Below are 15,177 nucleotides of genomic sequence, written 5' to 3'. Positions count from 1 at the left end.
TATCAGAAAGCACGATTTTAATTTAGGCCGTTATTCTACAGCAGGGTTGCTGTTGTTTAAAAGAAAATCGTGCAGCTCTAATGCTCCTGGAAACATTAATGTTTGCACAATGTGACTTCTCCCATACAACTGGATCAACAGGATGTTAGAAGCAGTCAACTCTTGGAAACCACGTTTGCCTGCAGATCTCCATCTACTGTAAGATGGAGCTCTGAGAATTAAACTGTGAATATGTTGATGTAAAAATAAGGCATATACACGATTCTCTGTTGAGTGGTTGCTACAACTTTTTTTTTTTTAATGATCCAAGTAACAAAGTTAATTTATAACAAAGCAACCCAGAAAAATATATACACAAACTGATTCAAACGATTTTTTTATGCCCAAGCATGGACACACAGCAGTCCTGCTGAATAGTTTGTAACACTGCGAGAAACTTCACACATGGGAGTTTGTTGACTTTCTGAGGTGAAAAGAGCCCACTGATACACACAGATCTTTATCACTGTTGATGTTCAGGAGACTAATAATTGTAACAGTGCAAAAAGAAACAATGGTGTGATTTAGGGACAAATAAGAAAAAAATAAAGTTTCCACATCTCACGGCTCTCTCTGTTCAGTTGACTGCAAAATCGTCAAAAAAGCTTTTAATGTTAAAACTGTCTATTAAAGTCTGACTCCATAGTTTAACAATTATTCAGTGAGGCATGGTCGTCATCCTCATGCTTTGACTTGCAATGGGGTACGACACCATGGGGGTGGTGGCGTGACTCATGGTAATGCCAGGCAGAGGCTGCGTCATGGACACGGCCACTGGTGCCACAGACACAGACACCTGCGCCATGGAAACAGGCGGTGCCATTCCTTGAGCAATGGTCTGCGCGAGGGCAGCTGAGAGAGGAGTGATCTCTGGGTTGAGGTGTGGTGGGGGCGCTGTGGGTGGGGCTGCGTTAGTCGGTGGTGCAGCAGGGGCACCCGTGGGTGCTACCAGGTCTTGCTGAGTGACAGGCCGAGGCTGCAGTCCTGCGCTGCTTAGAGTGGTGTGAGTCTGAGCGATGCTGTGGTTGTAGGAGCTCACTGCACCCACAGGGGGCGCCAGATTCTGTTCAGTGGGAGCAGGAGTGGAGGTCAGCGTCATCACCTTGGCCTGACTCCGGAACTGGGCGTTTTGTTCCAGGAGAACCTCATTAGTGGCGATGAGATTGGAAACCTGAGGAGCAGATAAAACCAGACTTAGAAAAATGATGAGACCAGTGCAAAATAATACATGGAACATTATCAAATACTAACTAGATACTGAAAGATAAGTTTGTCTTGTGCTTTTACTGGCTGTCTCAACAAGGAGTCCATTAAACCTGTGAAACACTAGAATGTGCAGTTTTGGATAAAATTTCTAGTTTTAGAAAAATCTTGAAAATTTGCTGACATTATCTCAATTATGCACTACCGTTGGCACAGATTATCCATTCCTTAATTTGAAGACCCAGCTTAAAGTTGCTAAAACTGGATTTCTCTGCATTGTCTATATAAAACAGTTAGAAACAAATGTAGTCCCCGGCTGTATTAGTAGTTGTTTTAATATTTAGATTAAAACTCAGTAAGAGAAAAGAACTAAATGCATGCTTTCTGATGATTCAGATAAGAGCTAATGTTAAGTTTTTCAAAAGTACAGGTGAGAAGTTCGTTACTCGGTAAAATACTGTTACGTCAATAAAATTTTGAGAATAACATTATCTATACCACAGAGTAACATGAACTCCAAGTATTAAAAAATATATGTAGACAAATGAAATTCAAAATATTCATGACAATCATGGACAGTGAATTTCCTGAGCGAATCTGATAAAACATGTGCTTCTGATAAAACAATAAAACAAGGTAAGTGGTTTTAATTAAATATGAAATTAAAGTTTTAAAACATGTCAAATCACATAGTACACAACATCCAAACCCAATTTGGAAGAAAAGTTGCAAACTGTTTATTATATTACCCCACTTCTGTCAAGGATTGGGGCTTTTGTAGATCTATAAACACTTAATCTTATATGTAACTTAGTCTAAGAAAAATAAAAGCTGGATGTTTGGACTCCACAATGCTAATTTATTTGGTCTCAAAACAATATATGTTTATTTCTGTAAGCGTTCTATGTAAAGATAACTTTTTTAATCTAAAAAATGGATTTAAATAAAATAGTAGAAAAAAACTTTGGGAATCAGGCCTTTGTGACAGAGTGTATGGAAACATTTTTCAAGGGATGTCAAGCTGTAGTTCTTTTTCTAACCTGCTTCTTCAACTCTTCCACTCTCTTCCTCAGCAGGGAATTTTCTTCCTCGAGGAATCTGTACTCCAGAGGCCGAGGTGCGAGTGTAGCTTGAACCCCCAACTCATAGTGCCCAGCTCCGCTCCCATCGGTCAGACGAAGGCCCTCCAATCTTCGCCTCTTCAGCTGAAGGGCGGTGTGGTCAATGGAAGCTTCCAGAGAACCAGCATCAAACAGGCCACTCTCGAGCAGGGGGTCGTACAAGGAGTACGTGGTTCTGTCATAACGTCGTTGTCCTGACGATCCAATGGACAGACAACCACTCATACCACCTCCACCCAACCCCCCAACCGCTGACAAACCTGGATCTCTGCACCCGCCCAGGTTAGTGCAGCCTGTCCCCATCATGTTACCTCCACCTCCCACAAGTCCTTGCATCCCTCCATAAGCACCTACCCCTACACCTATACCTCCCCCTGCATTCACCATCCCACTGGCACCCTGCCCCACGACACTGCCCACACCAACCCTTGAAGACTCATATTCGTAGTCTTTTTGGACATGGCGAAATTTACATTTATTGCCTCTCAGGCACTCCCCCTTCAGGAAGTCTCTGCAGATTGGAACCTCCCCACGGCTGAGAGGGAGATCCATTGGGGAGAGGCCAAGTCGTGCTGCGACTCTTCCTCTCAGTCTGGGGGGCAACGCCCCCGTTTTCTTGTAATAGTCCTCATCCTCTTTAGATCCATGAACAAAGCGGCAGGTGGAGCGCATGCACTCCTTATTCTGGTAGTCATGACAGAAGATAAACTCGTTCTTTTGCACTCCCAAGTCTGGAACATCATTAAAGTCTGGGTGTCTAAAGCGGCATCGCTTCCCTCTCTTGCAGACGTTGCGTATGAAGTCCCTGCAGATGCCATCCAAAGCCAGTCCCATACTTTGCCCCCCACCACTGCTGTTCCCAAATCCATTGCTGTTTCCGGGCACCCCTGCTCCACCCATGCCTCCTGATCCATAGACGTTTCCCCCAACACCTGTGCCAGAGCCTCCACGGCCGTCTGCTGAACTCCCTGATAAACCAGACCCAGGTCCTCCTTCCTCAACCAGACTGCCACCACTCCCACCACTACCTGACAGGTAGGAACTGTCCCGGTCAGGCATGGCGCCGGGCCCAGCTCAGAGAGAAATCAGCACTCATGTGTATGTGTGCATATACAGGTCAGGATGCCATAGATTGCTTCTTTGTTGTTGGTTTTCCTTGAAGTAATGCAATTCACCGCCAACAGATCTGCAAGACAAAAATTTATAAACAATGCATGTTAACTTGACCTTAATTTAAACAACACTGATAGATTTCAAAGTTCTTCACAAAAAATCTAACTAAAGGCCTACAAAGTAAAAACAATATATAAATAAAAATAAACGAGATTACCTGAATAACACTCACTTGCAAAAATTCATGCAAATGACAATAAAAATGATATTTGAATTTTTGAAGGGTAAATTTTCAGTTTAACTTGAAAGACAAAAGAATGTCTAAGCTTGCAGCACTGACTGCAAACTAGTTCTACAACACAGGACCTTGGAAACTAAAAACAACTGTCTTCATTTCTGGACTTGGAAGTATTTATCATACGTGCTCTCTCACAACAAAAACTTCTTGTGCTGCTATCGAGCACAATTAGAACTTTAAGATAAACTGCAGTGTCATCATTGAGTACACAGGTGATAAGAAAAATCTTAAATTTTATCCTACATTATACAGAAAGCCAGTAGGAAGACAACAGCTAGGAAGATCTCTCTAATCCGTCAAGACTGCTGCAGATCCATTGTAAATTTGAAAGAAGTTACTAAAAGTAAGGAGTCTTTATTATTATTATTATTTTAGAGCTTTTAAAGCCGATAATAATAAATGTTAATAGTTATAAATAAAATTAAAAAAGCCTGGAAAATCAACTAGACAATTAGGCTAAAATTGAACGCACGTGTGAGAAAACCTCCAAGTAAGTAGCACCTTTGTTATTACTGATGAACAGATGTGATTACTTTGGTTAAACATAAATAAAATATCTGATTAAATTTACGCGTTTTGTGTTGGTAGATATTTCACAAACTATTAAAAGTCCGTAGAGGTGCGACTACCTGTCTCGCTAGCAGAGCTAATGATCGCTAACAAACGTCGTCTGACCTGGCAAAAAAAACACACACAATAATGATCATTTTTTATTTAATCTTACCATAAATAGAAAAAGTCTGCTGTTCATAGTCGAATAATCGTTTTTGCGGGTTATATGAAATGACTACAAAACTATTTAGCTAACAGGAGGCTTGTGTTGTTTTCGGGAACACTTCAAGGCCCCAGCGTTGTTTACCATCTTTGATACATCTTTAGCACCAACGAAGAAGACGGCTTTCTTCTTCTACGGTTTACTCAGATTGTTGTCTAACGCCCTCTAGTGGTGAAATTTGGAAACAACTCACCTGCTCGCTCGGTGCACGCTTTTAACAAGGAAATAATTGACACTGGTAAGAAAATATACATATATACACGACAAAACATAAAGCTGCAACTGCGAATCAAGTCTCCAATACTTTATTTGCTTTTAAAGCTATTTGTGTACGCTGGTGAGTTGGAGCAGGGCTTTAAAACAAGTCTGCTGATGTGTAGATTTGTTTGAATATCCAAATAAGGTGTCAAAAGCAGCAGCTGTTGGCTTCAAGATAAACATCTGAGTTCTCCTTTGTGTTTCAGGAGCTCAACATGGGTTTCCTCTGGATGCAAGTCTGTGTGGTCCTGTTGCTTTGCCTCACAGCAGAAGTTCATCCTGCCTCAGCCTCAGAAACTTGTAAAAATTACTATGAAACTCTTCATGTTGATCCAGCAGCCACGGACAGCCAGATAAAAAAGGCTTTTCGCAGCCTGGCAGTGAAGTACCACCCGGATAAGAACAAGAGCACACATGCAGAGACAACTTTCAGGGAGATTGCTGAAGGTGATGATAAACCGTTTTCTTTTGCATTTACAGGTGTATTTTACAAAAGCAAAATTAATTATGTTTTTAATTTCACTACAGGTTTTATAATTATCTACATCTTGAATCCAGTTAATGAGCTCTTCTTTCATTTGTCCCTCTTCTTTTTTCCTTTTCACCAGCCTACGCCGTGCTCTCAGACAAGCAGAAAAGGAGGCTGTATGACCTGGTGGGCCATGAAGCTTACCTAGAAACCGAGGCCTCTTTCGACCCCGAAGATGATGAACCTCAGACAAACTTCCACTTCAGTTTCTCAGACTTCTTCCATGGCTTCGACGAGAGCTTTGTTGTGGATGAGTCACACTTCCAGTGGCGCTTCCTTCCGGAGAACGCTCAGCATCAGCGTTACAGTTTCGAGGCACCAAACGGCAATTTTTTTTGGGAAGATATATTTGAAGATGAGGACGTTTACTACTACTAGCATCCTGTATTCCGGTTTATGGTTACGTTGATAATAAACCATTTTTAATCAAACTGTATGTTGTGTTCATTTTCAAGTCACGGTGAGATGACTTTGGAAAACTTGTTTTTCTGAGTTTTTTTTTTTTTTTACGAGAGCTTGTAAATCCAGTGGTTAGAACGTTGCAGAGCTGACAGCCAGATAAGTGAGTGGACCGTTACGGTATTTTTTTCGGTGTGGGTGTGTCCGAAGCTCCACATTTACAGACTAACAGACCTTTTACTCATCTCCTCTATTTCCCTGCGCCAGCACTTTAGATTGGGCACAGTTTGACTCGGCTCATGTCTCTCAGGGCCACTGTGCACTTTGACCCAGAGGATATCCTGTGCCTTCTCAGCAGCTGAAGCTTGGACTAAAACCAGCAGAAACAAAGTCTTCTCCAAGTTTTGTGCCTTTATTGAGATAAAAGCAGACTGAAGCGTTTTTTTGTAAAAGCTGAACACAAAGTCCTGTGGGCTTGACAATGATGGTAAGTTCACCTGATAGTTGTTTCTGAAAGTGTCATGTGACCTTCACTGAACTCGTTGTATTAATAGGAATTTATCTTCTGCCGGTTTTGCATATGTTGCTTTTTTTCTTGCAGGAAGAGGTAAACGACGTGTCTTCAGTTCTGACGGTCCACGGGGACTCCATCAAAGTTACAGAGGCGCTGCAAGACGGGGACGCTCTTACCTTTATCATTGTTTCTCAAAAGGTGTGAAAATAATTTGTTTTCTTGCTCCAAAGATCATGTCCTGATAATGTATGAATGACAATGAGGCTAAGATGACTTGTTGCCTCTGTGGTGCGTTCCAGCTGTCTGGGACAGGAGAGTACCATGTGGACCGGACCTATGACGACTTCGAATGGCTGCAGCAGCACCTGTTCACTCAGGACGATGTACCTGGGATACAGGGAGTCATAGTAAGGATATTTTTATGCATTGATATACAAACCGCACAGTTATTTGCCTGGTAAACATAGACGGGGCAATATTTTCTGACAATAATTCAATTAAAATCATAGTTTGTAGAAATTTTGGGATGCGTGTTCATCTTTATTTACTTGTAACTTAACCAGTGTAAAACTGTGTGCTCGTGTCAGAAATGAAAAGAAACTGGACTTTTACTAATGACAGATACTCCTGTTTTGTTTGATTGTTAAACTCTTTTTGAGGAAACTTTTAGTTCTGAAATCCCTCCTATTACCTTAAACCCCACAAACAAACTAAATGAAAATGAAAAAAAAAATGCATTAAACATACAAAGGGACTTCTTTTTGTTTTATTTGTTCTAGTATTTAAAAAGATTGATGGATGGATATTTAAAAATGCTTCCCTCCACTTTAAGTTATTTTTCTAGGAAAATAACAAAATGGCAAACGTCTGTGAAATGTCACCTTTAAAAGCTGAAAATACTTGTTTACTCTTTTCTTTACAAAATGTGTTTTGGTATTCATAAAGAAAGAGGCCCTCAAAAAGATGGGCGTGGCTAAAAGCAGCTGACCAGTGTTAAAAACCTTCAGAGAAAAGCTGCTGTTGAGCTGCAAACCTGATGTACTTTGGTCAAACGTTTACTTAAAGTAAAGTAAAATGAAAAGGTAAATGCATCCAAAAAGCAGAAATAGGGAAAATTAAAATTTCTCAATTTAAAACAAAAGAATGGCTACATTTATTAACACTGTCACACATTTATGTTTTCATTGGTTTCTGTTTTTTTCTTCCCCTCCCTTACGTCCTCCTTTTTGTATCTAGGAAGGACTCTGGTTCTAAAAAGTCCAGACATGAAGAAAATGAAGTTGAATCTTAGAATATGTTTGAATTTTGTTGCTGATTTTTAGGATCTGCATCATGTTTACTTATACTGTGACAGGACTGTGTCACATACGTGTAGTGTTGGTGTGCATTTCAAAACTACCGTATTTTCCGGCGTATAAGTCGCATCAGTCAAAAAAATCACCACGAAGAGAGAAAAAACATATATAAGTCACTTCGGCGTATAAGTCACATTTATTATGTGTCACTGCTGACCCGTCGTGTTTATTATGCATTTATTTAATGCTCAAAACAGCTTCATTTCGCCTGGGCGGTGCAGCGCCATCCATCCAACCATCGCGGCTAGAGTCGCAAGCTCTCCAGCGTTCCTCCGCCTGCACCAGCTGAGTCAAGTCAAGTGAAATTTATTTGTATAGCTCATTTAAAACAGGAACTCTTACCAAAGTGCATAAAGCGAGTGAGGCGAGCGTGCACGGGAGGACTTGCTGTTGCAGTTCTTCGAAATTTAAAGCATCAGTCACAAATTGCTATGAATATGGAAAAAAAAAACGTATATAAGTCGCAGGACTGACAAATCTATGCATAAAACTGTGATATATATACACCAGAAAATATGGTAGTATCTTTTGTGGTGCAGTGAAGTAAAATGTTGCTCTCTGCCTCTTTTTAAGTTTCCCCCTCTTCCCACGAGGCCTCACGTGAATGCGTCTGCCAAGGTCATGAAACAGCTGGGTGAGTGAAGACAGGAGCAGAAAACATAAAAACAACTTTTTCAAGCCGAGCTGTGTTTTAGAACTTGTGTGCTGCATGTGGTCGATTTCTCTGCAGGATTCCTGGCTTTGGGCGAGTGGCAGCCGTACTGCAGGGCGCTGGAGACTTTCCTGAGGCAGGTTTCGAATCACAGCGTCCTCAGCACAAACCAAGCTGTGGAGGTCTTCCTGACGAGTTCAGATGTAGGTTTCCTCCCAGTTTCAGCCTCAGTGAACTGCAGCAAGTTAGAGTTTAATGGGATCCCTTTTCATGACAGAGACTTGCAATAAAAGCTTAAACATTCACCAAAAGAGCCTTAAAGGCGAGTCTGTCATGTGACCAAAATGGTGCTATTAAAAAACAGATGGGAGCTGAAATAAAACATTATTTTATTTTTATTTTACTTTTATTATCACCTGCTACCAAAAGGTGAACACGAACAATAATGTTTTTATGTTTTGGTCCATCAGTTAGCAAAATATCTCATGAGCCAATTGACGAATTTCAATGAAACTTGCAGAAAGTCGATACTGAATGTACATCTGCTGCTGATTAATCTTTGGAGTTAACATCAGAGCTCATGCTCAATCATCCAGGTACAAAGTCCAATAATAGTCATTCAAGTCATCTGGACAGTTTCTTTTTTTTTTTTTTTTTTTTTGGTGGAAAGACGTTTCGCCCTCTATCCAGAGGGCTTCGTCAGTCTGAGGAGTCCCAAGTAAACTGTTTTCCCCACTAAGCAGTGCACTCCTTTAGTGGACCAACCAGTTTGCTGGTGATAAGATGGTTTCTGGGGGCTGCCCTGTCCCCCGTCTGGATAGAGGGCGAAGCATCTTTCCACAAAAAATAAAGAAACTGTCCAGACGACCTGACTGACCATTACTGGATTTTGTACCTGGATGACTGAGCATGAACTTTGTTGTCTTGAATCACTTTGGCTGTGGCTGCCTACCTGGGAGGAGTCGACGGGGGACAGGACAGTCCCCAGAAACCATCTTATCACCAGCAAACTGGTTGGTCCACTAAAGGAGTGTACTGGTTAGTGGGGAAAACAGTTTACTTGGGACTCCTCAGACTGATGAAGCCCTCTGGATAGAGGGTGAAACGGCTTTCCACAAAAAAAAAAAAAAAAAAAAAAAAAAAGAAACTGTCCAGATGACATGACTGACCATTATTGGACTTTGGAGTCAACCTAATTCAAGATGGCCACCACAGCTAACTAGTCTTAGAAAACAAGCAACAACAAAAAAAAAGCTAAAGTCCCGACAGTTTTACAAATATTGAGTTAAAATCTGAGCAGCTGAAAGTCCTTTTACAACACATACGAGCCATGTTTTATAAGAAGATCTCTGGCATGACAAGTGGAGGGCAACATGTTCCTTCAAGGAACTTTCCTGCTTTTGGCATGAAGCAGCTAAAGTGTTCTGTACAGAATGTGTAGATGCACAGTGTGTCACAACGACTGCTGACCGGGCCCAAAAGCTGCAAAATTCAGGATTCAGGAAAGGACTTTATTAACTAAAACAAAAGTGTAGGAAGTCGAGAGGACATAACGAAGCCTGACCAGCAGCAGCGCAGGAAGTGAGCATGACGAGGTGACGTTAACGAGGACAACTGAGGACATCTAGAGAACATTACGAGAATCTGACGTCCAAACTTGGAAAACAAAACCCAAAGCAAACAAGACTGTGTTAGAGACAGTTTGTCGTTCGGTGTGTTTTATGTCACGAAGAGAAGAAGACAAACATCCTGTTTGGATGAGTTGCACCTCGTGCGACAGCTTTTATTGAGTTCTTGTGTTTTAATAATACAATAAAGGAGCGTCTTTGTTTGAGTCAGCTCCCATAAATGTCTAAATGTTAACAAACAGCATTTAATATGAAGTAATTGAATGTAAAACCTGATTTGTGTGTCCAGCCTCCAGGCAGACAGAAGATCAAGAAAACCATTTTCAATCGACTGAGCCAAGCTGTGGAGGAGAAGAGAAAGGAGGGCCACAAGGTGCTGAGCCGGGACTCCTACAGTTTCATTCTAACCTGGATGTCAGGATGGTCTTAAAGCTGTGATGAATTTGCCTGCAGGATGTGGATGAGTTCTTTCAAACTGAACGGGACCTGAACCTTCTGTTGACCGGATCCACCAGGGCTGCAGCTGAGGTGTGTCTCCATTTGTCCTCCTCTCTGTTTGCTCGGACACATACGATTCAGAAATGTTGCTTTTTCTTGCTTTTTTTTTTTTTTTGCAGAAATTTCTCGACGTGGTGCTAGCTGAACAAAGTAAGACGCCTCTTTTCTACCTGAAAGAATTCAGCGCATTAACGTTGTTCTGCCTCACCGACATGAAAGTCTCTGTTCGTGGGCAGAAATCTCCACGGCGTGCGGGCACTTCTCAGCTGCGCTTCATCTCTGTGTGGAACAGGGAGAAGATCCTGAAAAAAAGGCTTTTACCAGGTGAGTCAACGTTTCTTCATGCAATTTAGATCCAATTTTTAAAATTTAAAATAGGTTTTTCAAGGAAAGCAGCATAAAATGGAATACAAAAGTGAAAAATGTTTTAAATATATTGAACTCAGGAGACAAATCGCTGCAGTTCAGAACAGTTCAGGGCCTTTATTGTGTTTTTGGTTGTTTTCAATAGATGACAGATCTGAAACACAGTTTACCACCTATACTGCAAGACTTGTTTAGATTCATTTCAAAGAAATTCATACATTCGGCTCAAACTTTCTTTAAGTTGATTTGAATATTTTGTGGACCATTTATCTCCCTGAAAACAAATATATCTTGTGTTCAGTTGTCGTGGAAAAAAGGAGATTTCCAGACCAAGGTGTAGTTCCTCAGATTTATCTAAGGTCGTCTGAAACGCAGACTGTTCTAACTTCCTGAACTGAAAAAGTTACTTTTGTGGATTTAACTCCAGCGACAACCCTCAGCTCCTCCCACCCTGTCTGGCTTTCATCACTCAGCTGCAGCAGGACAGAGGGAATCTGAGTCAAGGACTCCTTAAGACAGTCTCTGTCTATCATTCATTCACATCACAGAACAGTAACGTATGAGAAAAGAATGAACAGAAAAGTTTGGGGCATGATGAGTGCAAATAATACACATTACCTTGACACAGTTTAAGGGAAGTCTGAGATCATCATCGTTGTTCCCATACCATGGTGAAATTACCAGTACTTCTCTGCTTTTGACCCATCACACCTGAGGTACAGGTGGAGCAGTGGGCAGCTATGTGAGCACCCGGGGAGCAATTGGGGAGGCTCAGAGACACCACGACATGTGGGAATGACTGGGAGTCCAACTGCGACTTTCTGGTCCCAATTCAGCTGCCCCATCTCAGCCCCCAACTAAAACTTTAACTGAGCGTTTTTATATTTAGTAAAAGTATTTTTAGTGCACTGACTACTGTATTTCATGTTAGTAGACTCCATTTTGAACATGTTTAGACTAAAACCCTTCATATTTTGTACAAAGTTCAACCCAAACTACTGAAACTCTGTTCCTCCTCATCATAAGATGATCTTGAAGCACTGGCTCTGTACTTAAAAATATCTTTTAACGCTCTCTCTCTTTTAAAGTCGCTGTTTATTGGCTGAAATCTCCACTGATGTTTATCCTTTATCAATATAGTTTAAGTTCTGGCGTTCTCTGGATTGAAAACCTCCTGCCTTTGCTTCAAACCGACTTGAATACTGTAAAATACTTTTTATTTCTTTTTAAAGGAACCACAGTTAGACTGCAGCTTACTGGAAGTTCTGCAGCGAGGCCACTAAACCAAACTAAGAGGCGATAGAGCACATTATCCCAGTTTTAGCTGTCCTGCACCGACTCCCTGTCGTTTTTAGAGCCGATTTTAAAGAGCAACCAAAGCTCTTAAAAATGAAGGACAAAGTTACTTTACACACACACACACACCGCCCACACTGCCTGTTTACGGAGTTTCACAGAACAGCTGAAGGAGAAATGGAGGTTCAGCATTCATCAAGATCGCCCCGAAGCTTTGAAATCTTTATTTACTGATATTAGAGAAGTTAGATCACTAATTACTTCCACAAGAAAGATTAAAAACTATTGTCGTGCCTTAATTCTTAGGCTATAATGAAAGTTTCAAACAGCCACGATTCTTTTTTTTATTCCTTCGTCTGCCTATTTTAGCCACTTTAGTTGTTTTATGTTGACTTTACTTTCATTTTCTGGTGAAAACGTTCTAATTATCTTGTTTTTCATCAATTTGCGGCGTTTATGTGAAGCACTTTGAGCTACACTTGTTCTTATGAAATCTGATAGATGATTAAATATTTACTGACTTGGTTACCTCTTGCTCCGAAAGCTCTGAAGTAGGAGCTAAAAAGGCCAGATCCCCCCCCACACACACACAACAAAGACAAAAAACACCACATTTAATTGTGAGAAACATGAAAATGTTCCTCTGGTTCCTAAACATCTGATAAATAACTACACAATCTGTTGTTACAACTTTAGTTTCAAACTAATGTTTCCCTTTTTTTGCAGGGTTTGTGCTCAGCTGTCAGAAGTATTTGATTCTATGAAGGTATGTTTGTCCTTTTTATGAGACTTCACTCAGCTGTTCATCACTTTCACGCCTAATAATGTGTTTGAGCAGAAGAGCACGAGGAGTTTCGCTGTGAACGACATGAACACTCTTGGCCTCGGCCTGGACCTGCACTCGCGCTACCAAGAGGCAGAAAAAGTTTGTTGCTCCATGTCCAATTTATCTAACAGCCGCCGTACAAGTCTGAAATCTGTGATCAGTATTAATTAATGTGCCTTTTTTTTTTGGTGCATTGTAGGAAATGCTCTTCAGGAGGACCTGTAAAATGGTGGAACTGGAGAATGCCAGAAAGAATGTGGAGAAGGCCAAACCTGTTAAGAAAGCTGCTGTGAGTAGATGCACATGCAGCATGTGAGCAGCAGGGGGCAGCAACAAGCTGCTGGTGGAGCTCAGCTTGAAGAGGAAACATTTAGTCTGTTTAGTCATTCTGATGAATATTTACATGATCCATGTTTTTCAGATGGAGGAGGTGAAGAAAGCAGCAGAGGCAGAGTTTCAGCAGATTTGTCAAGTTGCAAAACAAGAGGTAAATCATTCAAAACGTCCCTTTGTTCATGTCTGTCAATAGATTATTATTGTTTACATGCAGGCCCTGCACACGGTGACGGTCATGGAACATTTTTGTCTTCCTGCAGATTGTGCAGTTTGAGCAGACACGTGTGGACATGATGCAGAAGAGCCTGGTTCAGTGGTGTGAAAAGCAGCTCGTTACAGCCAAAGAAAGTGCAGACATTTTCAGCCACCACCTGCAAGCCTTTAAAGCCATGGTTTAGTGACCTCCGTAGAACTCAACGTACACTTAAAAGTGTCCTCAGTACCTCCAAACACACCACGAGTAAAGACCAGCGTTGCTGCTGTGGGTTTATTTGTTCTAAATACAACAAACTGAAGCTTCGTATAAAAGAACACCCAAACATTAACGACTACTGGGCAAACATCTAAGTACATCAAACATTATTCTTATGTTTGTTACCTTAAAGTGATTAGATCTTTTAAAGTGAGGTTCTGTGGAAAAGTTATTGGTGTCTTACCTGTATCAGATAGCTCTTTGAGTGGCGATAAAGCGTTTCGATTGGACCAGATTAACGAACGAACAGTTGGATTTACTGTATTTTTCGCCATATAAGTCACAACTTTTTGCATAAATTTGCAAGTCCTGCGTCTTATACACTGAAGTGACTAATATACATTTTTATCCCCGTATTTATGACCACATTTTTGGCTGAGATCTGACAATTCCATTCATTCTGACATGAAAAATATTAAACATTACCATTTGCAGCCCTAGAGAGCCCTCGAGCAGTATGGCAAGCCAAGTGTCTCATTAATAATTAAAAGTGAATATTAATGAGACACTTGGCTTGCCATACCAAGTCACCGTGGTCTCGCTCCGGAACTCCTGGAGCAAACGTCCAATCAGCTGCATTTTGCCACGCTGCCCAGGTGAAATGCAGCTGATTTGACCATCAAAGTGCATTTATTAAGTAAAAGATCAACTGAGACACAACTTTACTATAATGTCGAGCAAACGGATAATTGTTTTTATGCTGTTATCTTGTTAAATTTTGAAGAAATGCACAGCAAGGCCTCCCTCTGCGTGCTCCAGCTATCACAAATCGATTTTTGAAATGCAGCTGATTTGACCGTCAAAGTGCATAAGGAAAAGTTCAACTGAGACACACCTTTGCTATAATTTTGAGCACACAAACAATTGTTTTTAAGCGTTAATCTTGTTAAATTCTGGTTAAAGTCCTCCCGTGCACGCTCCCGCGGCCGCCATTTGGCAGCCAATCGATTTTTGGCACAACACGGCCCACATTTCTGAGTGGTCAGCGGTGACCATAATACATGTGACTTATATGGCGAAGCGACCTATATGGCGAAGCGACCTATATGGCGAAACTACGTGTATGGCGGAAAGTACAGTAGTGATTCAAGATTCAATGGTACATAAATACATGGTGGTGAGTATTACTTCATGAAATACACAAGGCATGTTGTGCATGGATGCTGACAACCTGGAGTGGACTTTGCCTTATCAGGCTTTGTTTCACCATATTTCTTGTTACTTTTAGTTTTTTAGTGTCATCAGTTTATTATTTAAATGTTGCAGCAGTCTGGTTCTGGTGTTTTTTTAAGAAAAGCTTCTGGTTGTTTGATTTTCAGTTGAGATGAAATTTGTCGTATCTTTGTGTTTTACTAAAAGATATTTTAGAGTAAACTGTTTTAGTTTTTTTTTTTTAATGCAGGAACCAGACAGCTGTATCATTTCATTTTTGATTTAGGCACACACACACACACACACACACACACACACACACACACACACACACACACACACACACA

The 15,177-nt window shown here is 41.0% G+C and overlaps 3 protein-coding genes across 5 annotated transcripts; 2 read left to right on the top strand and 1 right to left on the bottom strand.

Annotated features, from left to right (window-relative positions):
- Positions 1-313: 313 nt before the first annotated feature.
- On the bottom strand, positions 314-4,621 carry zc3h10 (zinc finger CCCH-type containing 10). Its single transcript, XM_037679603.1, has 3 exons — positions 4,499-4,621; positions 2,283-3,549; positions 314-1,210 (listed from the first exon to the last, which is right to left on the bottom strand). The coding sequence occupies exons 2-3, from the start codon at positions 3,420-3,422 to the stop codon at positions 698-700; spliced, it is 1,653 nt and encodes a 550-aa protein (XP_037535531.1). The 5' UTR covers positions 3,423-3,549; positions 4,499-4,621; the 3' UTR covers positions 314-697.
- Positions 4,082-5,714, top strand: LOC119412579 (dnaJ homolog subfamily B member 9). Of its 3 annotated transcripts, none has more exons than XM_037679605.1 (3): positions 4,082-4,117; positions 5,014-5,254; positions 5,416-5,714. In XM_037679605.1, exons 2-3 carry the CDS (start codon positions 5,023-5,025, stop codon positions 5,712-5,714), a joined length of 531 nt encoding a protein of 176 aa, XP_037535533.1. In that variant the 5' UTR covers positions 4,082-4,117; positions 5,014-5,022. The 3 variants fall into 3 exon arrangements, with proteins under 3 accessions (XP_037535533.1, XP_037535534.1, XP_037535532.1); XM_037679606.1 differs by lacking the exon at positions 4,082-4,117 and adding an exon at positions 4,243-4,264; XM_037679604.1 differs by lacking the exon at positions 4,082-4,117 and adding an exon at positions 4,730-4,787.
- Positions 5,715-6,216: 502 nt separating this feature from the next.
- si:dkey-28n18.9 (sorting nexin-5) lies at positions 6,217-13,657 on the top strand. The gene is made up of 14 exons (XM_037679884.1): positions 6,217-6,222; positions 6,337-6,447; positions 6,549-6,656; positions 8,178-8,238; positions 8,335-8,459; positions 10,174-10,257; positions 10,338-10,412; positions 10,502-10,532; positions 10,619-10,706; positions 12,771-12,810; positions 12,883-12,969; positions 13,070-13,159; positions 13,292-13,357; positions 13,467-13,657. The coding sequence occupies exons 1-14, from the start codon at positions 6,217-6,219 to the stop codon at positions 13,602-13,604; spliced, it is 1,110 nt and encodes a 369-aa protein (XP_037535812.1). The 3' UTR covers positions 13,605-13,657.
- Positions 13,658-15,177: the final 1,520 nt, after the last annotated feature.

Source organism: Nematolebias whitei, chromosome 7, assembly GCF_014905685.2.
Source record: "Nematolebias whitei isolate Nwh7 chromosome 7, NemWhi1, whole genome shotgun sequence".
NCBI lineage: Eukaryota > Metazoa > Chordata > Actinopteri > Cyprinodontiformes > Rivulidae > Nematolebias > Nematolebias whitei.
The sequence above is the reverse complement of the archived record's forward strand: the minus strand, read 5'-3'. Positions and strand labels throughout refer to the sequence as shown.

Bases quoted from the DNA above. Each gene is read 5' to 3' on its own strand.
- zc3h10 (XM_037679603.1), bottom strand. From the start codon at position 3,422: ATGCCTGACCGGGACAGTTCCTACCTGTCAGGTAGTGGTGGGAGTGGT. The intron at 1,211-2,282 runs GTTAGAAAAAGA...TCTGCTCCTCAG, and splicing joins TGGAAGAGTTGAAGAAGCAG to GTTTCCAATCTCATCGCCAC.
- LOC119412579 (XM_037679605.1), top strand. From the start codon at position 5,023: ATGGGTTTCCTCTGGATGCAAGTCTGTGTGGTCCTGTTGCTTTGCCTC. The intron at 5,255-5,415 runs GTGATGATAAAC...CCTTTTCACCAG, and splicing joins TTTCAGGGAGATTGCTGAAG to CCTACGCCGTGCTCTCAGAC.
- si:dkey-28n18.9 (XM_037679884.1), top strand. The intron at 8,460-10,173 runs GTAGGTTTCCTC...TTGTGTGTCCAG, and splicing joins TCTTCCTGACGAGTTCAGAT to CCTCCAGGCAGACAGAAGAT. The intron at 10,413-10,501 runs GTGTGTCTCCAT...TTTTTTTTGCAG, and splicing joins CCACCAGGGCTGCAGCTGAG to AAATTTCTCGACGTGGTGCT.